Consider the following 22,289-nt stretch of genomic DNA (forward strand, 5'->3'; position numbering starts at 1 on the left):
CCAAAAATTATGAGGAACTACAGTGCCCCTTGAAACAGACGTGGATTACGGCATACTAAAAATCTTCTACCCATTATTGGGGAGTGGGTCTCCCTTAGTGTTCACCTATGCATTGAAAAGCAAAAGCTGACTACAATTAGGAGGAAATGCAATGCCCGTTGGAAGAGTCGTGGAGGTTAGAGGTAATTAAAAACAACATTTCAATGCCCCTTGGAAGAGCTGTGGAGTTCAGAGTGGTTTAACAAGACGGTTTTAATGCCCCTTGGTAAAGTGCTGGAGGTCGCAGTAGCTTAACAAGATGGTTTTAATGCCCCTTGGAAGAGACGTGGAGGTCGCAGTAGCTTAACAAGACGGTTTTAATGCCCCTTGGAAGAGACGTGGAGGTCGCAGCAGCTTAACAAGACGATTTTAATGCCCCTTGGAAGAATGGTGGAGGTCGCAGTGGAATTAAAAGACAATATCAATGCCCCTTGGAAGAGTGGTGGAGGTCGCAGTAGCTTAAGAAGACGGTTTTAATGCCCCTTAGAAAAGTGGTGGAGGACGCAGTAGCTTAACAAGACAGTTTTAATGCCCCTTGGAGAAGTGTTGGAGGTCGCAGTAGCTTAACAAGACGGTTTTAATGCCCCTTGGAAGAATGGTGGAGGTCGCAGTGGAATAAAAAGACAATATCAATGCGCCTTGGAAAAGTGGTGGAGGTCGCAGTAGCTTAACAAGACGGTTTTAATGCCCCTTGGAAAGTGGTGGAGGTCGCAGTAGCTTAACAAGACGGTTTTATTGCCCCTTGGAAGAGATGTGGAGGTCGCAGTAGCTTAACAAGATGGTTTTAATGCCCCTTGGAAAAGTGGTGGAGGTCGCAGTGGCTTAACAAGATGGTTTTAATGCCCCTTGGAAGAGACGTGTAGGTTGCAGTAGCTTAACAAGACGGTTTTAATGCCCCTTGGAAAAGTGGTGGAGGTCACAGTAGCTTAACAAGACGGATTTAATGGCCCTTGGAAGAGACGTGGAGGTCGCAGCAGCTTAACAAGACGGTTTTAATGCCCCTTGGAAGAGACGTGGAGGTCGCAGTAGCTTAACAAGACCTTTTTAATGCCCCTTGGAGAAGTGTTGGAGGTCGCAGTAGCTTAACAAGACGGTTTTAATGCCCCTTGGAAGAACGGTGGAGGTCGCAGTGGAATAAAAAGACAATATCAATGACCCTTGGAAAAGTGGTGGAGGTCGCAGTAGCTTAACAAGATGGTTTTAATGCCCCTTGGAAAAGACGTGGAGGTCACAGTAGCTTAACAAGACGATTTTAATGCCCCTTACAAGAGCCATGCAGTACAGCATATTAAAAACATTATTCCCATTATTGGGGAGTGGGTCTCCCATAGTCTTTGCCTATGCCTTCCAAGCAAAAGCTGCCAAAAATTAGGACGGAGGAACTTGCAATGCTGGCAACACAGACCACGGTCACCCTGGTGGTATAGTGGTGGTGGAGGCTGAGGATAAGGAGAAGAGCAAAAAACAGTCGAAATGAGGAAGCGTATACCCATGTGTGGGTGTGAAGCGGTGCATGGGAATACACCTCCCGAAATAACACAGTGGATTTGACTTTATGTCACTCTGCTGTCATTTTGTGGTGATGAGAAGTCTGGCCCAATCCAGCCCTTGTTCATTTTGATAAGGGTCAGCTTGTCAGCATTGTCAGTTGACAGGCAAGTGCGCTTATCAGTTATAATTCCCCCAGCGGCACTAACACACTCCGATAACACGCTAGTGGCAGGGCAGGCCAGAACCTCCAAGGCGTACAGAGCGAGTTCATTCCAAGTATCCAGCTTCGATACCCAATAATTAAAAGGCACAGAGGAATCACGGAGGACGCTGGTACGGTCGGCAAGGTACTCCCTCACCATCATTTGAAACTTTCCACTCCTTGTGAGAGTATCCCGTGCCTCAGGGCCTGTAAGCTGGGCGGGTCTCAGAAAACTGTCCGAGAATGTTGACAGTGTTCCCCTGCCTCTGCTGGATTGGAGTTGCATCTCTCTCGCCTGTACGCCTTGGTTGGTCAACGAACTGTGCCCTCTGCCGCTAGCGTGTTCAGATGGGAATTTTTTTAACAGTTCTCCAGCAAGGGCCATCTGGTACTGCCCCATTTTTGTAGACCTCTCCACCTCAGGAATAAGAGAGTGAAAGTTCTCCTTGTAGCGGGGGTCTAAAAGTGTCACCAACCAGTAATGACTGTCACCCAACATTTTGACAACGCAAGGGTCACGGTTAAGGCATCGTAACAAAGTCAGACATGCTTGCCAGACTGGTAACGGGCAAGACTTCCGTGTCCTCACCAAGATGACGACTGACCATGCTCTCCTCCTCCTCCTCCCCCCAGTCCTCAGGCCACCCACGCTGAACCGACTGTATGACAGTTGTATATGTACTACCGTCTACAGCTCATGATACCAGCTCCTGTTCTTCCTCCTCCTCCTCCTCCTCTCCCTCATTGTCCCCCAATGCACATTGGGATGCGATGAGGCTGGGCTGTGTGTAATCGCCCATTACGGCTTCTTGATCCATCTCATCATACTCTGGCTGCAATGCCTCCTCTTTAATTCTCTGCAGAGAGCATTGCAAAAGACAGACAAGTGGGATGCTGACGCTAATGATGGCGTCATCGCCACTCACCATCTTGGTGGACTCCTCAAAGTTTGTCAGGATGGTACATATGTCAGACATCCAGGTCCACTCCTGAGGTCTTATGTGTGGAGTCTGACCTGAATATCGACGGCCTTGTTGCAGCTGGTACTCCACAACTGCTCTCTTCTGCTCACAAATCCTTTGCAACATGTGGAGGGTAGAGTTCCAACGTGTGGGGACATCACACACCAGTCGGTGTGCCGGAAGCTGCAAACGCTGCTGCAACACAGCAAGGGCGGTGGAATCTGTAGCTGACTTCCGAAAATGAGCTGACAGGCGGCGTACTTTGACGAGCAGATCTGGCAACTCGGGGTACAATTTAAGAAACCGCTGAACCACGAGGTTAAGCACATGAGCCAGGCATGGTACGTGTGTGATCTCGCCTCGCCTCAGAGCTGCCACCAGGTTACGGCCATTGTCACACACGACCATGCCTGGATGTAGGTTCAGCGGTCTCAGCCACAGATCTGCCTGCTCTTTCACAGCTGTCCACAACTCACAAGCAGTGTGAGGTTTATCACCTAAGCTTATGAGTTTCAGCACAGCCTGTTGCCGCTTGGCTGAGGCAGTACTGCAGTGCTTCCAGCTTGTAACTGATGTGGTGATATCTGAGATGGAGGCTGAACATGAGGAGGAGGAGGAGGAGGAGGATGATGCGCAGGAGCGGTACACTGTGGGGGCAACTCTGACTGACATAGGGCCCGCAATCCTCGGTGTGGGGAGGATGTGTTCCGTCCCAAGGTCCGACTGGGTCCCAGTTTCCACTATGTTTACCCAGTGTGCCGTCAGGGAGATGTACCGTCCCTGGCCACAAGAACTTGTCCACGTGTCCGTTGTCAGGTGGACTTTCCCAGTAACTGCGTTGTTGAGGGCACGGCAGATGTTTTGGGACATGTGCTTGTGTAGTGCGGGGATGGCACACCGGGCAAAATAGTGTCGGCTGGGACCGAGTACCGAGGGACGGTCACCGCCATAAGGTTGTGGAAGGATTCCGTCTCCACCAGCCTAAAAGGCAGCATTTCCAACGCAAGCAGTCGTGAAATGTGCGAATTTAGGACTGTGGCCTGTGGGGTGTTGGCTGCGAATTTGCGCTTTCGTTCAAAGCTCTGGGATATGGACAACTGAACGCTGCGGTGGGACGTGGACGAGGACATTGATGCTGTTTCTTGAGAAACTGCCATAACAAGTGAAGACTGAGAGGAGGGGGCATCTTTGCATGCAGTATGGACAGGGGATTGCCTTGCAAGCACAACAGGGGGTTCTATTACACGCACAACAGCGGAAGAAGCAGTGGTGACACCCGCTGACACTGGTTATGGACCCTGGGGTTCGCCCCACAAAGTCGGGTGCTTTGCTGACATGTGCCTGATCATGCTGGTGGAGGTCAGGCTGGTAGTTTTGTCACCCCTGCTGATGCTGGCATGGCAGGTGGTATAAATGGCCTTTTTGGGGTTATCAGCAGAGTCTTTAAAAAAATTCCAGACTCTGGAAGACCTACAGGTTGTACTGGCAACGTCCCTCGTGTTGGTGTTACGGGGAACTGTTGCCCGCCTTCTGTGTGCGGCCACCACACTGCTTCTTCCTGCCTGTTGGGGTACTCTGCCTCCCTCACCCTCTGTGCTGTTGGCCTCACTCTGCGTGTCCTCCTGCCACGTTTGGTCAGTTACTAGATCATCCACCACCTCCTCCTCTTCCACTTGCGCACAACGATCCTCCTCCTCACTTCGTGGCAATTGTGTCTCATCATCGTCCACCTCTTGTGACAAATTGCCAGCGTCGACTTCCTCTGGCCGTGGCTGTTCAAATATTTGGGCATCGCTACATGGGATCTCCTCTTCCACTTCAAGCGGAGCAGGCGAGGGGCACAAATATGGGAATGGACCAGTGACCAGCTCTTCAGAGTGTCCAAGTGTGGGATCAGTTGCTGTCTGACGACACTCGGCATGGTGGGAGGAAGGAGCATCAGGGTGAGGAGGAGTATGCGGTCGAGACCCACGGCTACTAAAACTTGACCGTGTGGAAGACAGACCAGAGGTGGTGGTGCCCAGGTAACTGGAAGTATTATCTGCTATGCAATTAATAACCTATTCACACTGATCAGTTCGCAATACTGGTGTTGTAGTGTGCTTCCCTAGTAATTCGGTCAAGAAGTGGGAGCGAGAAGATGTGGCTGTTGGTTGTGGCACATTTTCACCTTGGCCACGGCCCCGTCCTCTACACACACCATCACCAGAACGTCTAGTTCCACGTCCCTTGCCACACGCCTTGCCCATTGTAAATGAAGTAAAATAGCTAACACTCGCACTATCAATGGAAAAAGGGTAATAAAAAGGAGATTAGAACCGTGGAAGAGGAAAACCACAGTTCTATTTCTCTGGCCTGCACCAGAATCTTTTAAACAGATATATTTGTGTCTGAACACTGAGCGAGACAATCAATTTTTTTATTTTTTATGTAAAAAAGGTGGATAATACAGAGATTTGAACCGTGGAACTGCAAAACCACAGTTCTAGTTATCTGGCCTACACCAGACTCTTTTAAACAGATATATTTGTGTCTGAGCAGTCAGGGAGACACTATTACAGTTTTTTTTACGGAAAAAATGCCAAAAGCAGGATAATACAGAGATCTGAACCGTGGAACTGCAAAACCACAGTTGTAGTTATCTGGCCTACACCAGACTCTTTTAAACAGATATATTTGTATCTGAGCAGTTAGGGAGACACTATTACTGTTTTTTTACGGAAAAAATGCCAAAAGCAGGATAATACAGAGATTTGACCCGTGGAACTGCAAAACCACAGTTGTAGTTATCTAGCCTACACCAGACTCTTTTAAACAGGATATATTTGTGTCTGAACAGTCAGGGAGACACTATTACTGTTTTTTTTTTACGGAAAAAATGCCAAAAGCAGGATAACACAGAGATTTGACCCGTGGAACTCCAAAACCACAGTTCTAGTTATCTGGCCTACACCAGACTCTTTTAAACAGATATTTTTGTGTCTGAACAGTCAGGGAGACACTATTACTGTTTTTTTTACGGAAAAAATGCTAAAAGCAGGATAATACAGAGATTTGAACCGTGGAACTGCAAAACCACAGTTCTAGTTATCTGGCCTACACCAGACTCTGTTAAACAGATATATTGGTGTCTGAACAGTCAGGGAGACACTATTACAGTTTTTTTTTACGGAAAAAATGCCAAAAGCAGGATAATACAGAGATTTGACCCGTGGAACTGCAAAACCACAGTTCTAGTTATCTAGCCTACACCAGACTCTTTAAACAGATATATTTGTGTCTGAACAGTCAGGGAGACACTATTACTGTTTTTTTTTACGGAAAAAAATGCCAAAAGCAGGATAATACAGAGATCTGAACTGTGGAACTGCAAAACCACAGTTGTAGTTATCTGGCCTACACCAGACTCTTTTAAACAGATATATTTGTGTCTGAATAGTCAGGGAGACACTATTACTGTTTTTTTTATGGAAAAAATGACAAAAGCAGGATAATACAGACATTTGACCCGTGGAACTGCAAAACCACAGTTGTAGTTATCTAGCCTACACCAGACTCTTTTAAACAGATATATTTGTGTCTGAACAGTCAGGGAGACACTATTACTGATTTTTTTTTACGGAAAAAATGCCAGAAGCAGGATAATACAGAGATTTGACCCGTGGAACTGCAAAACCACAGTTCTAGTTATCTGGCCTACACCAGACTCTTTTAAACAGATATTTTTGTGTCTGAACAGTCAGGGAGACACTATTACTGTTTTTTTACGGAAAAAATGACAAAAGCAGGATATTACAGAGATTTGAACCGTGGAACTGCAAAACCACAGTTCTAGTTATCTGGCCTACACCAGATTCTGTTAAACAGATATATTGGTGTCTGAACAGTCAGGGAGACACTATTACAGGTTTTTTTTATGGAAAAAATGCCAAAAGCAGGATAATACAGAGATTTGACCCGTGGAACTGCAAAACCATAGTTCTAGTTATCTGGCCTACACCAGGCTCTTTTAAACAGATATATTGGTGTCTGAACAGTCACAGACACACTAAATTATTTTTTTTGGGGAGGGGGGGATACCAAAAGGTTAATAAGACGCGTATTTGTACAGTTTGACTGAGGAGAAAAAAAATACAGGATTTAGATGAAATAAAAAGGATTTTTCCTGGCCCCTGAGACCGGGGGATAAGTCTAGCAATTTGACCAACAGGAGCACACAGGACTGTAATGCACTGTTTGTTGGTATAACCACTGCATCTCCTATACAGCCTGCCTGCCTGCCTGATATCTGGGATGGACATTAGTCCTGAGAAGGACTGTTTGTTTGATTTGGCAGGCTTTAGAGACCCTACACTACCTATTTCGCAGTATAAATCTCTCCCTAGCTCTGCAGCACTGACCCTACACTGTCTGATCCGGAGCGACTGTGTCCAAGATGGCGGCGCCCGGTTTTAAATGCTCGAGGTGACGCTGTGCGGCCAGCCAATCACTGTAATGCCCACAAACAACATAGCTGCGACATTACAGTGACTGGCTGGCAATCCCTGCATGTTCATTGGCTCTGTAAAGAGTGCCAAACGTGCAGGGCGGAGACCCGAGCTCCCGCCCAAGTAACCCGGAAATGCTCGGTGCTCGCCGAACATCCCGAGTAGTGAGATGCTCGGGCGAGTACCGAGCAGTGTCGAGCATGCTCGCTCAACACTAGTAATGTAGTAACATACACTGTATGACGCTGTTTATAGTTGGTAAACCAAATGACTAATGAACTAAGTAAGGTGAAATTGCATGTAGATTATTGCTGCACAGATAATAAATGCAGCAAATATTAATGCACAGACCCCAAAGACATCGATAATTAGGGATTTTATTATTGCACAAAGCCTAGGTACAATCTATGTGATTGCACTCACACTGAGAATGCCACTAGATAAGATATTTTATTGCAGAAGCCCTGAAGTGCAACGTATATGAGCATACAAGCCCTAAACCCAGTTTATCTATAGGTAAGCATAAATTGAGGAAACACCACTAACTTATATTTACTGCCTATCCATTCCAACTAAAAAGCCCTTTGTGTTTCATCATTAACTAATTCCTAGCTCGATTCTTCAGGGGCTAGGCAGTTTAAGATGTGTATTGATAATTAATATAACATGATAGAGCAGTGCTATGTAATGCACACTCTGATAAGATTGCGGCCACCTGAAGAAAAGCATCCCCATAGTAGGCTGCTGCTACCATTATGTTTGACGGTGGGGATGGTGTTTTCAGGGAGATGTGCAGGGTTAGTTTACCGCCACACAAATCGTTTTGCATTTAGCCCAAAAAGTTCTACTTTTGTCTCATATGATCAGAGTACCTTTTTTCCACATGTTAGCAGGGTCCCCTACATGGCTTTTTACAAACTGAAAATTGGACCATGTCTTGTTATGTTTGCTTTTGTACCACACTCCTTCCATTTTAGTATCATGGATTCTACAGTGCTCTATGAGATGTTCAATTTTTGGGCTATTTTTTTTTATAAATTAACCCTGCTTTTTCTTCTCCACAACTTTATACCTGACCTGTCCGGTGTGTTCCTTGGTTTTCATGATGCCGTCTGATCAGTAATGTTCTGAAACAAACCTGAGGCCTTCACAGAATAGCTGAGTACACCTGTGTGTCATTTATTCTCAGTATAGCTAAAATTTACTAATTACAGTGGGTACGGAAAGTATTCAGACCCCTTTAAACTATTCACTCTTTGTTTCATTGCAGCCATTTGGTAAATTCTAACGAGTTAATTTTTTTTCTCATTAAAGTACACTCTGCACCCCATCTTGTCTGAAAAAAACAGAAATGTAGAAATTTTTGCGAATTTATTAAAAAAGAAAAACTGAAATATGACATGGTCATAAGTATTCAGACCCTTTGCATACTTTGAATACTTTTTCAAGGCACTGTATGTGCTCTGTGCATGCATCTGTCTGTGTGCATGTGCTCTGTGTATACATATATATGTGCCATTTGTATACATGTGTCTGTATGTGCTCTGTATATACATGTGTGTTTGTATGTCCTCTGTGTATGCATGTATCTGTATGTACAGTACAGACCAAAAGTTTGGACACACCTTCTCATTTAAAGATTTTTCTGTATTTTCATGACTTTGAAAATTGTACATTCACACTGAAGGCATCAAAACTGTGAATTAACACATGTGGAATTATATACTTAACAAAAAAGTGTGAAACAACTGAAAATATGTCATATTCTAGGTTCTTCAAAGTAGCCATCTTTTGCTTTGATGACTACTTTGCACATTCTTGGCATTCTCTTGATGAGCTTAAAGAGGTAGTGACCGGAAAAGGTTTTCACTTCACAGGTGTTCCCTGTGAGGTTTAATAAGTGGGATTTCTTGCCTTATAAATCGGGTTGGGACCATCAGTTGTGTTGCGCAGAAGTCAGGTGGATACACCGCTGATAGTCCTACTGAATAAACTTTTAGAATTTGTATTATGGCAAGAAAAAAGCAGCTAAGTAAAGAAAAACGAGTGGCCATCATTACTTTAAGAAATGAAGGTCAGTCAGTCCGAAAATTTTGGGCAAACTTTGAAAGTGTCCCCAAGTGCAGTTGCAAAAACCATCAAGCGCTACAAAGAAACTGGCTCACATGAGGACCGCCCCAGGAAAGGAAGACCAAGAGTCACCTCTGCTTCTGAGGATAAGTTTATCCGAGTCACCAGCCTCAGAAATTGCAGGTTAACAGCAGCTCAGATTAGAGACCAGGTCAATGCCATACAGAGTTCCAACAGCAGACACATCTCTTCAGCAACTGTTAAGAGGAGACTTTGTGCAGCAGGCCTTCATGGTAAAATAGCTGCTAGGAAACCACTGCTAAGGACAGGCACCAAGCAGAAGAGACTTGTTTGGGCTAAAGAACACAAGGAATGGACATTAGACCAGTGGAAATCTGTGCTTTGGTCTGATGAGTCCAAATTTGAGATCTTTGGTTCCAACCACTGTGTCTTTTTGCGACACAGAAAAGGTGAACGGATGAACTCTACATGCCTGGTTCCCACCGTGAAGCATGGAGGAGGAGGTGTGATGGTGTGGGGGTGCTTTGCTGGTGACACTGTTTGGGGATTTATTCAAAATTGAAGGCATACTGAACCAGCATGGCTACCATAGCATCTTGCAGCGGCATGCTATTCCATCCGGTTTGCGTTTAGTTGGACCATAATTTATTTTTCAACAGGACAATGACCCCAAACACACCTCCAGGCTGTGTAAGGGCTATTTGACTAAGAAGGAGAGTGATGGGGTGCTACGCCAGATGATCTGGCCTCCACAGTCACCGGACCTGAACTCAATCGAGATGGTTTGGGGTGAGCTGGACCGCAGAGTGAAGGCAAAAGGGCCAACAAGTGCTAAGCATCTCTGGGAACTCCTTCAAGATGGTTGGAAGACCATTTCCGGTGACTACCTCTTGAAGCTCATCAAGAGAATGCCAAGAGTGTGCAAAGCAGTCATCAAAGCAAAAGCTGGCCACATGTGTTAATTCATAGTTTTGATACCTTCAGTGTGAATGTACAATTTTCATAGTCATGAAAATACAGAAAAATCTTTAAATGAGAAGGTGTGTCCAAACTTTTGGTCTGTACTGTATGTGCTCTGTGTATATGTAGCGCTATGCCCAGCACCCCTGCATGGTATCCCCTTCTCCCTCAATGCAGGGATACCGGCATACTCACTGCCCCGGCCCGCGATGCGGCCCCCAGCCTGCTGTTGCCTCCTCTCTCCTCTGTGCACACGGTGGCATGTCTAGGGCACGCATGCGCACACTCCCCTGTTCTCAAAGGGGCAGAATGCTCACATGTTAAATGCTTCCACCAACAGCTGGGAGGCATTTAGTTAAATGTGAACTTACCTGCAAGGTGTCTCCCAGCTACTTGCTGCTAGTCATCTTGTATAAAAGGCATCCTCCCCAATAGGGAGGTGCCTAAGCAACCCCTATAGTTCTGTGTTAGGTGGTTAGTGTGTATGCAACTGTATGTTTCCAGGTCCCCCATTCCTAGCCTGTTATAGTATCCCGTATCCTGTGTTCCATTAATCCTTGTTATCCGTGATCACTTAGGCGGTGTCCGAATCCTGAAACCGCGTCTGTGGCACCTGTACTCCATGACCACATCAGCGGTACCTGTCTGCCACCCTGGGGGCTGAATACCCAGGCCAGATTTCTGAACCTGTCCCTGTGGCTGTCCTGTCTGCACAGTGTGAACCCATCCCAGTGGCCGACCTATCTTCATTGTGTGAACACGTCCCAGTGGCTGTCCTGTCTGCACAGTGTGAACCTGTCACAGTGGCCGTCCTGTCCACACAGTGTGAACCTGTCCCAGTGGCCGTTCTGTTGGCACGGTCTGAACTTGTCCCAAGTGGCCATCCTGCCCTATTGAGAATCTGAAGTAATGTCTCTGCCCTATTGGGTCAGCTGCTACTGCCGGACACGCCCTGGGGTGGTACGCAGCAGCTATCTGCCGCACAAGCCTGACCTCACCACTAGGGGCTCCAGAGAACACCAAGGTTGCTGCTTAGTCATGCCCCTCCAGGGTAAGTCCGGTCTGTGGCACAGTGGGTGCACGAACCACTTGCGTCACCTAGGAGCGTTACAGTATACATATGTCTGTATGTATGTGCTCTGTGTATACATGTGTGTAAGTGTTTTGTATATATATGTGTGTGTGTGTGCTAAGTTTATATACATGTGTGTGTAAGAGAGTGGTTGTGTCACATATGATGTGCGTATGTAGCATACACATTTATAAATGCCAGCAATACAGAATAAAGTTCATAGGTGTAAACATGTCAGCAATCGCCCAGTGAATAAAATGATGCTGATTCATTGGGTGTTTGGATTGTTCATCAACACATCGCCTGGCGTAAAGTGCAGAATTGCTGTTCATAACATGATACGGTATGGCAACAGATGGATCTACTAGTGATCATTCTGCGCCCATCATTCTTTGTCAGCCTATGTAAAGAGGCCAGTTAACAAGGGACAAACGAATTGAATATTGTTAATCGTGGGCGTTTAACGGCCCGAACTCAGCTCATGTAAATGCAACTTAAACGTTTCTGTGTGATGGTGCAATATTTTATTATTATTACTTTAAACTTTTGCCCAGGTCCCCACTTAGTCTAAAACTGGGCCTGACTAAAAGTGGCCTACTCTTCACATTTGAAGAAAGAAAAACTTTTGACTGTTGACTATGTAACTTGTATATGAGTGGCCTAATTCTCCACCAGTGGCAAATGTTGGGGCAAAGAGTTATCAGGCAGATAAAACGTTGTTCCCATAGAAAATAAGCCATTGTCAGAGAGGTAATATTGCCCTCTATCTATTGAAAACACATGCATGCATGACAATGTCGAGTTTAAATGTATAAGGCGACTCAAGAAGAATAGCTCACAAATCTCCTGGCTAACAACAATCTAAAAAGTATGGTGGGCACCTTGATTCAACCTCCTGTGAGGCAGTTAGGGGAATAATATACGGGGGTCGTTATGTGTCCCCCAGGATGCGCATAGAGGCTGTAACATCCTGGCGGCGTGCTTGCATGGCTTACCGCCTCCCACCATGCAAGACCGCAATCTTACCTATCAAGCCAGGCTGCACACTTTGCTCCAGTACCTGCTGTTTGTATGTCTCTCGTCTGCTGGCTTAGGATGGCGGCGCTGTTGGTTCCTGATTCTTAAAGCTACAGTGTGCGCAGTCCTAATGCGTCCCCAGCCTATTGCTGTCAGTCACTGGATACTTAAACCCCCTCCAACCAGTAGGATGGGCCTGAGCAACAATTTCCATCTGTGTGTTCCTTGCAACTGAGTTGCCAGGTCCTGTACTGTATCTAGTCTTTTTCTGCCACCCTGGGGGCTATATACCCAGGCCTGTTACCTGTACCTGTGACTTCTAGTCAGTTTCTGCCACCCTGGGGGCTGAGTTCCCAGGCTCGTTCCTGTATTTTGTTCCTGGTTCAGATCCTGTCTGAACAGTGTTCTAGTCTATTACCTGTTTGTCTCTATGTCTGTACCTTCCCCTTTTCCTGCAGTATCTGAACCTGCACCTAACTCCAACTCGTTGTCTTCTGTTTGTGAGTTTTGTGTCCACTCGCTACTTCATTGCAAGTACCTTGTGTGTATCTGGTTCTGCTCGTTCTGTTTCCCTGCCTCCGTATCTAACTCCTGTGTTCCAGATATCTTCTTGTGTTTTCCAGTCTGTTCCATGTGTACAGAGCCCTGTCCTGTCTACCGCACCTGCGGGTTTTGCTCTGCTCTGCTTGTCTACCACACCTGTGGGTTTTGCTCTGCTCTGCTTGTCCACCACACCTGCGGCCCTGTTCCTGTATTCTAGTCTGTACTGGTTCCTGTCTTGCCTGTGTTCCTACCTGCCAGTGTCCACCTGTCTGCATATCAGCTGTGCTTGCCAGTACCCACCTGTCTGAATACCAGCCATGCTTGCCTGTACCTACCTGTCTGCATACCAGCCGTGTCTGCCAGTATCCACCTGTCTGTATGCCAGCCTAACCAGCCTGTTCCTGCTTTCCCCGGAGTGGGTCAACAGCTGTGACCGGGGTCTGACTTGGAGTAGCACCTGGTCCCTCTGCTCAGTTCCTCCCTGGTTCACGGAGTCGATTGAGCCGCCGTGTGACCTTGGTCGAACCGGGTTGAAACTTAGTTACGCCCCTCCAGGCACTCCTCGGTTCATGGTCCAGTGGGATCACTAATCACGCTCACGCCAGTCTGCCCGGGCGTGTGTGTAACAGAGGCATACTGAACCAGCTGGAGAGCATTGTAATTACAGCCATGCCTGTGGTTACAATGCAAAATAAAAGAGAGAGTGGATTTGGTCAAACTAATTGATGAAGTCAGATTTACGAAAACCTGACATGGGTTTTTATTTTTTGGAGCGATCTGTGGGATTGAAAGTGGGACAGATCTCTCCCTCCACTCTGGGACTTGGGAGTGGCCCATGTCCACGAAACCCATTTAAACTTTCAGTTAAGGTTTGGGTGTGTTTTTTTTTTTTTTACAAGCAGTTTACAAGCAGGACAGGGCAGTGTGAGTCTGAACTCGGCCAGAGAAGGCAAAGCTACTGATGCACCCACAAGTGAGACAGTGGTGCAGTCGCCCATGGAAACGGGTTAATACGGACTTTCTGAATGCCAATCAGAGGATAAAAGTACTGGATTTATTTTGTAAGTTTGAGAATAAACACGTTTAAGTTGAACCACACAGCCTCATTGCTGCATGGACACGAAAGCCGCTGCCTTACACTTCTCACAGATTATTACTCATGTATAATGTTTATTTACCTGCATTACATTTGGTCTTCATTATTTTTATTTTGACTTAGGTTATTTTGTTGAGAAAGCCTTGAAGATGTCAGATGTTTTATGGTCAATTGTAGGGGGCACAATGCTTACAATGGTCGACCTGTGGTCGTTCAACCCCTTAGTGACCTTAATTACCAAGCCAAATTTTACAATTCTGACCAGTGTCATTTTATGTGGTAATAACTCTGGAACGCTTCAATGGATCCCACTGATTCTGAGATTGTTTTTTGTGACATATTGTGAAAGGAAAAAATGATGATTTAACTTTTTTTCACAAAAAATTTACTTTAGACCCCAATTTTTTTCTTCACAAGAGTAACAACAGAAAATGGACACCAAAATGTGTTGTGCAATTTCTCCTGAGCATGCAAATACCCCATATGTAGAGGAAAACCACTGTTTGGGAGCACGGCAGGGCTTGGAAGGGAAGGAGCACTGTTTGACTTTTTGAATGCAAAATTGGCTGGAATCGAGAGCAGACACCATGTTGCGTTTGGAGAGCCCCTGAAGTGTCTAAACAATGGAAAATCCCCACAAGTGACCCCATTTTGGAAACTAAACCCTCAAGGATTTTATCTAGGGGTATAGTGACTATTTTGAACCCACAGGTACGACACAAAATACATTAGGTCGTCATATTGAAAAAGTTAATTTTTTTCACTTTAGTATTTTTTGTTTTAGCCCAAAATGTCTCACTTTGCAAGACCAAAAACTTGAGCCCACGGTTTATTTCCCACTTTCTTACGAATGCGGCGATACCCCATATGTAATAAAAAAGCTCTATTTGGACAAATGGCAGTGCTCGGAGCTGAAGGAGCAATATTTGAATTTTGGAACACAAATTTGGCAGAAATAGATTTCGGGCAACATGTCACATTTGTAGTGCACCTAAGGTGCCCAAACAGCAGAAACCCCCCACAAGTGACCCCATTTTGGAAACTACACCTGTCTAGGATTTTATCCAGGGGTATAGTGAGGATTTCGAACCCAAAGGTACTACACAGAATTTGATAGCATTAGGTCGTCATATTGAATACGTCGTTATTAGTGTTGAGCACAAGTGCTCGCTACATGAGTTTGCATCGGGTGCTTGGGTATGCACTGAGTATCGTGGGTGCTCGAGTGACATGCACGAGTCCCCGCCTCGCATGTTTCGGGGCTGTTAAACACCCAAAAAATACCATGTGAAGATTGCCCGTGTATGGCGGGCAATTTCCACATGTTTTTTTTGGCTGTCTAACAGCGGCGAAACATGTGAGGTGGGGACTTGAGGATGTCACCTGAGGACCCGTGATACTTAATGCACACCCGAACACCTGATGCAAACTCAAATAGCGAGCACTTGCGCTCAACACTAGTCATCATATCGTCGTCATTTTTTTTTAAATTGTTGAAAAAAAAACAATCCTAACTCTAACCTTAACAAAACCGACCCCAAATCTAACCATAACACAACTCTAACCCTAACACAACCCTAACCCCAACCCTAACCCTAACGGCAAAGAATGGAAAAATGTATTTATCTTTTATTTTATAATTTTTATCTGATAAAGGGGGATTTGATTTACTAATTTTTGGCTTTTGATCACTGTGATAGCATCTATCACAGTGATCAAAATTAACCAATAGGAAAAATATCTCTGTTGCTGGGTGTCGGCCGGCAGATCTCAGCGGGCGCACTGCACATACGTCTGCCATTTTTTCAGGAAGATGACTCTGAGGGCCGGGGAACAGAGTAGGGGGGCCCCGAGGGATGACGGAGGCTCTGGGGAGGGTGGGCTTGGGGACATCATATCTCTCTCCTCTGACTCCCTTGTATAGTGGCCACAGTTTTATTTTTTCGTGATCGCCGTTATTCACTGAATAACAGTGATCACATGATCAGGGACCGAAAAAAACCCGGCCCTGATCATGTTTTCCAGGGTCTCAACTACCCCCAGTAGCTGAGACCCCATAGATTTTCCGACTCTGGGGGACGCTATATTAAAACGGCAATGCGGGAATAAGGACCCTTAGTGGCCGCCGTTTTAATGCGTATTGGCGGTCGTTACGGGGTTAATAGCCAATTGGTGGTTGTTTAACAGTATGTTTACACAGGCCCACCACACTTCCATGCGCATAGAGTGATTGATCTGTGTGCATAGTGTCATTGTTCTTGGCAGCACAAACCTCCTTTAGGCTGTGTTCCCACGATGCTTTTTTTAAGCGTTTCCGCAGCGGCAATTCCGCTGCAGAAACGCTTAAAAAAAGCTTGGTAGAAGGCCTGCCATGTTCCCCAATTATAATCTGCATGTGTTGTGCACATGCGGCAGAAATTTCCGCTGCGGGTTATCACTGCAGAAAAAACCGCAGCACTACCAATTATTTTGCGGAAGCGCTGCGTTTTCGCCGCCATTGACTTGCATTGGAACGCATGTAATCCGCATCACTGCATATGTACGTGCGGAATCCAAGCGTTTCAATGTGCGGATGGTACCCAGGTCTAGAGGACAGGAGACTCTCTTCCGGACCAGGGTACCATAGAACCTGTAAAAAAAAGAATGAAATAAAAAATAAATATTATATTTACCTTCTGATGGCCCGCGGTGTGCTTGTCTTCGCTTGCCAGCAGATCGCGGTGGACTGAAGGACCTGCGCTGACGTCATTTAGTCATGTGACTGGTCACGCGACCGCTGACGTCAGCAGGTCCTTCAGTGTACCGCGATCTGCCGGCAGCCGGGATGGTGAAGCAGGACTATGGAGGCCATCGGAAGGTAAGTATAGATTTATTTTTTTTATTTTTTAACATTCTTACGGTCACACTATATAAATCCATGCCGGTTGCATGGATTTATATAGTGTGACCAAGTTGTCAAGCGTTTTCCAAGTGATGTAAAATCGCTTGGAAAGCGCTTGATAACCCGCATGCGGAAATGCAAGTGAAGAACGCTTCACTTCCGAATGTCCCTGGCAGGAAAAACGCATGTACAATCCGCATGTACAATCCACATGTGTTTTTTTCTGCCAGGGAGATGCAGAAACGCTCAGGAAAAAATACGGAGCATTTCTGCATCGTGGGCACATAGCCTTACACAGGACAATGTGCTGCTGTCAATGATCATTTTTAAGCAAGCTTAAAAATTATTTCATCCGGCAAACAAGCATTTTGCTTATTTATCAGGCAGTCTGTTTAGCCGGGAAACGACTGTTCCTAGGAATGCTCAATCAAGATAATTGGTCAGTGTAAATGCACTGTTAACATTAGGCCTTGCTCCATCACGCCATGAAAATAGGAAGGGTTTCTCTGTAAGGAGAAAAAGGAGACCAGCGGCGCCGATCTAAGAGTAGGTGTTAAGGATAACATAATCAATTCACCAAGTGTTTTGCTCACCTGGTATCCAGTATATTGAGGCTTCTTATGTCATAGGAAAATTTGGGGGATCCAGTAATAGATTTTTATATTGCACAGGTATGCAGCACACGGTGGATAATTAGGAGAGATTTGAACGGCTTTCCTAAGGCAACATCAAGGATCACAGGTATCCAACTGAAAAATCAATGTGCCGCTTCCCAAAAAAATCTTTCAGATGTTTTCATCATATATATGAAAATCATTTTGTATTCTAGGCAATCAGTAAAGCACAACGCGTTTTGGCTAATTTTTCACAATAGCCTTCTTCAGGTGATAAAAAATAAAATCAAGAGCACAAAAAATCATGGTCAACACACAACAATAGTTCTTCCATTATAAAGGCAATCGAGTTTAGTAGGAGTGGTTGTTCACAGGAAGAGAATTGCTACAACCACACCCATCCAAAAGTTTTTTTTTTTTTAGCATTATGCCTGTGGCCATTCATGCGGGACCGTACAGTCTGAACAGTGCGGCCCACATATTGAAGACCACAGGTACAGCTGATAAGGTATACAACGTAATTGCTGCTGCATGACAGTCTTTGCTTAATTTGGAATGTTTCACCAGTAGCATTGGATCTGATACTTTTTGCTCCATGATCAATTATATTGCAACTGCAACATTTTTTCGAATTGCATTTATATACGCCTGCATCTCTTGTTTTAAAGGTAGTGATTTTTTCTTTATTTTTAATCGCTTTAATCCTGCTTGGTGCTAGTAAATTCTTTATTGTTTGCCCCCTTTTGAAAGTTATTCCTGGTTCAGTCGGGAGCAATTTATTTAGTACTGGATCTTTCATAAGAATATACCAGTATTTTTTCAAAACCTGACAAACTATCCTGTTCCCTTTATTATACGTCGTCACAAAATTGTATTTCCACATATTTTCTTTTCTTTCACATTCTCCTTTTTTTTTTATAATTCTTTGCAATGTATTTTCATTTCTGCTTTGTTTATTCTCATTTGATTTTATGAAACAATCCTCCTGGGTTTTTTGTAAGTTAATTTCATATGCTCCACTTATAAGTTTGTCTGGGTATCTTTTTTCTTTTTTTGGGAAGCTCCATCACGCCATGAAAAGCTTGCATTTTTAAAATTTTCCTACATGTGTTGTTCCTTGATCATCTAGTGATCTGCATTCGTATTGCCGCTCTCACCTATCACTAACTGTATCTCACCTCTTAATGAAGATGGTACCCCGTTAGATAATGCATCTACTATGCCTGATACCCTGGGAGTTACGCCCATGGTCAATGGATAATAGTTATTTCAATTAACATTTTTACATTATTGTGCATAGAAGGTAACCAGTGTGAACCCACTTACCTGTGCTGACATATCCACTAACTCAGGTAACTTCAAATATCTGCCTTCCTTTTCTTTCATGTATTCTAGCAAGCTTCCTGGAGAAAAAAAAAACAAACTTGCGTTGGGCCATCTTTAGCAGCTTCATTTTACAGTAGTTTATGACAAATATCCCTCAAAAACTCAAAACTTTACAAGAAGACAATGCATAAAACTAAAGAAATGTCTCATGTGCAGGGAAATAATAGTCACTAGAAGAAATGTCATAACAAATTTAGCAATGCTGTCAGCTCATTGTTTTATAAACTCACCCTGTGCCATATATTCAGTGACAATGTATATGGGTTCCTCAGAAACAACTGCATATAACTGGACCAGTTTATCATGGCGAAGCTTCTTCATGATCTGAGCCTCCTCCAAAAATGCTTCAGGAGACATAGTGCCTGGCTTGAGGGTCTTCACAGCTACATTAGTTGTACAATTCCATGTACCTTGTAAGTGTGGAAAGGGAATGAAATGTGTGAAAAATAGAAAATAACATATTTCCATACGAAAATCCAAAGTTAAAAAAACAGTGTATGATGGAGGAAAACCAAGGCAGTGAATCAGGGACATGCTTCATCATTGCAGGCATCTATATTTTATTGATATGCTGGCCACTCCTTGCTTTACAGATCTCTCCCTAACTATGTATCGGGAGACCTAACATTGAAGCCAAGGGTTAGTCGCGAACATATAAGCTTTAGAGGAACATCTGAATGAGGTTATATCATCGAGATGGGCCTGGATTTCTGAAAGCCTGATTCAGGTAAAGGGGACAATTACAGGTTTTCTTCTGCAACAAATTTGTAGAATGTTAACATAAGAACAGACTAAAAACTTAGAACAAGTAAAACTTAAATATATAACAGTAAATGCATAAACTTGAAAGGGATGTGGAGCTATGGAGAACCCCTTCTAAAATGCCTTCTATGGCAGGTTTACCCAATAGGACACTCCATATTACCTAAATTAATGTGGACCTTGACCATCAGAGCTGTTGTCCTTTTCTTACTTATTTTGGTTGATTTGTTGAACAATATACACAAAGAGTGCAGAGATGACCTCCAAACTCTGAAAAGTCTTACCTTTCCAGACATCTCCGAAGCAGCCCTGTCCCAGCTTTTTATCTAGAGTGATAGATTCTCTTGCTATTTCCCAGGCATCTTTTGCTAGTCCTATTGTTTGAGGCTTTAGGTTGACACAAGGTTTTGTTAACAGTTGGCACAGACCATCATTGAATTCTGCAGATATAAGAGGAAACATCAAATAACAGATAAATGATTATAGCAGATGTGCAATAAAAAATATAATTTTTAAGTGTAGCTGTAAAAAGAATATACTGCTTTACTAAACTCGTTAAGGGAACCTGACAGCTGATACAGGATCGGGCAGCATGTAATGAATTCAGCCATGTATGTTTGACTGAAACGCTGCAGCATTTCAGAGAAAAGAATGCTATAAAAGTTGTTGGGGACTAAGTCACTTGGGGGACTGGCTGAAGAAGCCGGTACCTGGAGGCTTCTCCCCACCTGCTGCCAATGATCAACAGGTCTCTCCTTATATACACACACAAAAAGAGCGACCCGCCACTTGCAGGGAGAAGCCGCCGGGGACCTGCCTTTTTGACTAGTTACCAGTGCGGCTTGGTCACCAGCGGCTTTTAAAGTATGTCTTTCCCTGAAACACAGCAGCGTTATTTCTTTATTCTCTGCACTTTCCCTGAAACATGGCAGCGTTTCAGAATCAAACATATAAGGCTGGAATCATACAGCCAGTGCCTGATACTACTTGTACATGCTGTCTGGGGACTTTTGCTGCCTGTCAACTGTTGCATGTAATGGATTGACAATTTTCAAGACACAGAGTGCAGATCTTGATACAATGTGTATTTTTCTTTTTTTCATTTTATTAGATATAAATCATATAAGAATTACCGGTAACTTTTTAAAAGGTAAACATATTTTTCCCAATTTAGATTTTTTCATTTTCCATTTTGCAAATTCACATTACAAAGTAGTATTAAAATGGGTTTCTCGCAATTGCATACAGAGTATTGTTACATTGTCACAAAAGAGCACAGCCTTGAAATATAGTCAAGCAGTATTGTGACATCATTGCAATAGAACACAACCTGTAAATAAATACATCAATCAATACACAATTAGGATAGAACACAGCCAAAGCATAACTACTAATATTATTGTGACATCATTGCAATAGAATACAACGTATATAAGCATACAGAGCCTATTGTGTTTTTATTTCAATGGGGCACAGCCAAAGATAACATTATTGTAGGAGAATCAGAATATAACAATCTTAAATTAATACAAATGCAATTGTGACAGAATATATCTTTGCCTAGGAAAAATGCCAGTTAGTGGCTTCATACAAAAAAAGATCAGCATTCAGAAATTGGACATGCCAGATCCTTATTTCCCCCAATGTCATCTGTTGAGGAGAGTTGGGAAGCCACTTTAGACTGGACCTAGTCTGACAATTTCTGTGGGTTCTGACGACGTTAGTCTAAAATGTATGGGGGCCTTTACCAGGGGCAGACACTGACAGCTTGGGGCCCCTGTGCAAGAAATGTGCATGGGCCCCCCTCCTCTTATTGCGATGCATCTTACCCCCATCATTGCTCTCCTCCCATCTTCGTTCTTCCATACCACACCTCAGTGTCCTCTCCTCCACCCTCCATCATTGCTGTCCCACACCTCCCCATCATTGCTGTCCCACACCACCCCCATCGTTGCTGTCGCACACCTCCCCCATCATTGCTGTCCCACACCACCCCATCATTGCTGTCCCACACCACCCCCATCATTGCTGTCCCACACCACTCCCATCATTGCTGTCCCACACCACTCCCATCATTGTTCTCCCCCCATCATCCTCATCATTGCTCTCCCCCATCATTGCTCTCCCCCATCATCCTCATCATTAGTCTCCCTCCATCATTGCTCTCCCTCATTACCCCCATCATTGCTCTCCCCCATCATCCTCATCATTGCTCTCCCCCATCACTCCCATTGCTCTCCCCCATCATCCTCATCATTAGTCTCCCCCATCATTGCTTTCCCCCATCACCCTCATCATTGCTCTCCCCATCACCCCCATCATTGCTCCCCCCATCATGCTCATCATTGCTCTCCCCATCATTGCTCTCCCCCCATCATCCTCATAATTAGTCTCCCTCCATCATTGCTCTCCCCCCTTCACCCCCATTATTGCTCTCCCCATCACCCCCATCATTGCTCTCCCCCATCATTGCTCCCCCCATCATCCTCATCATTGTTCTCCCCCTTCACTCCCATTGCTCTCCCCATCATCCTCATCATTAGTCTCCCCCATCATTGCTCTCCCCCCATCACCCTCATCATTTCTCTCCCCATCACCCCCATCATTGCTCTCCCCCCATCATTCCCATCATTGCTCTCCCCCATCCCCCTCATTATTTCTCTCTCCCATCACCTTCATCATTTTT

General features: G+C 44.6%; 1 protein-coding gene across 9 annotated transcripts in view; it reads right to left on the reverse strand.

The window, feature by feature from the left end:
* FGR (FGR proto-oncogene, Src family tyrosine kinase) overlaps window positions 1-22,289 on the reverse strand; it is a 594,030-nt gene that overhangs the window by 241,755 nt on the left and 329,986 nt on the right. For all 9 annotated transcript variants that reach the window (XM_073666196.1, XM_073666199.1, XM_073666200.1 and 6 more), the window contains 3 exons: window positions 19,888-20,043; window positions 19,072-19,251; window positions 18,782-18,858 (listed from right to left, as the gene is read on the reverse strand). In XM_073666196.1, the coding sequence (XP_073522297.1) occupies window positions 18,782-18,858; window positions 19,072-19,251; window positions 19,888-20,043 (413 nt within the window). The remainder of the gene's footprint in view (window positions 1-18,781; window positions 18,859-19,071; window positions 19,252-19,887; window positions 20,044-22,289) is intronic.

This window comes from Phyllobates terribilis, unplaced genomic scaffold, assembly GCF_046119375.1.
Source record: "Phyllobates terribilis strain yellow unplaced genomic scaffold, ASM4611937v1 Scaffold_2__4_contigs__length_985480577, whole genome shotgun sequence".
Lineage (NCBI taxonomy): Eukaryota > Metazoa > Chordata > Amphibia > Anura > Dendrobatidae > Phyllobates > Phyllobates terribilis.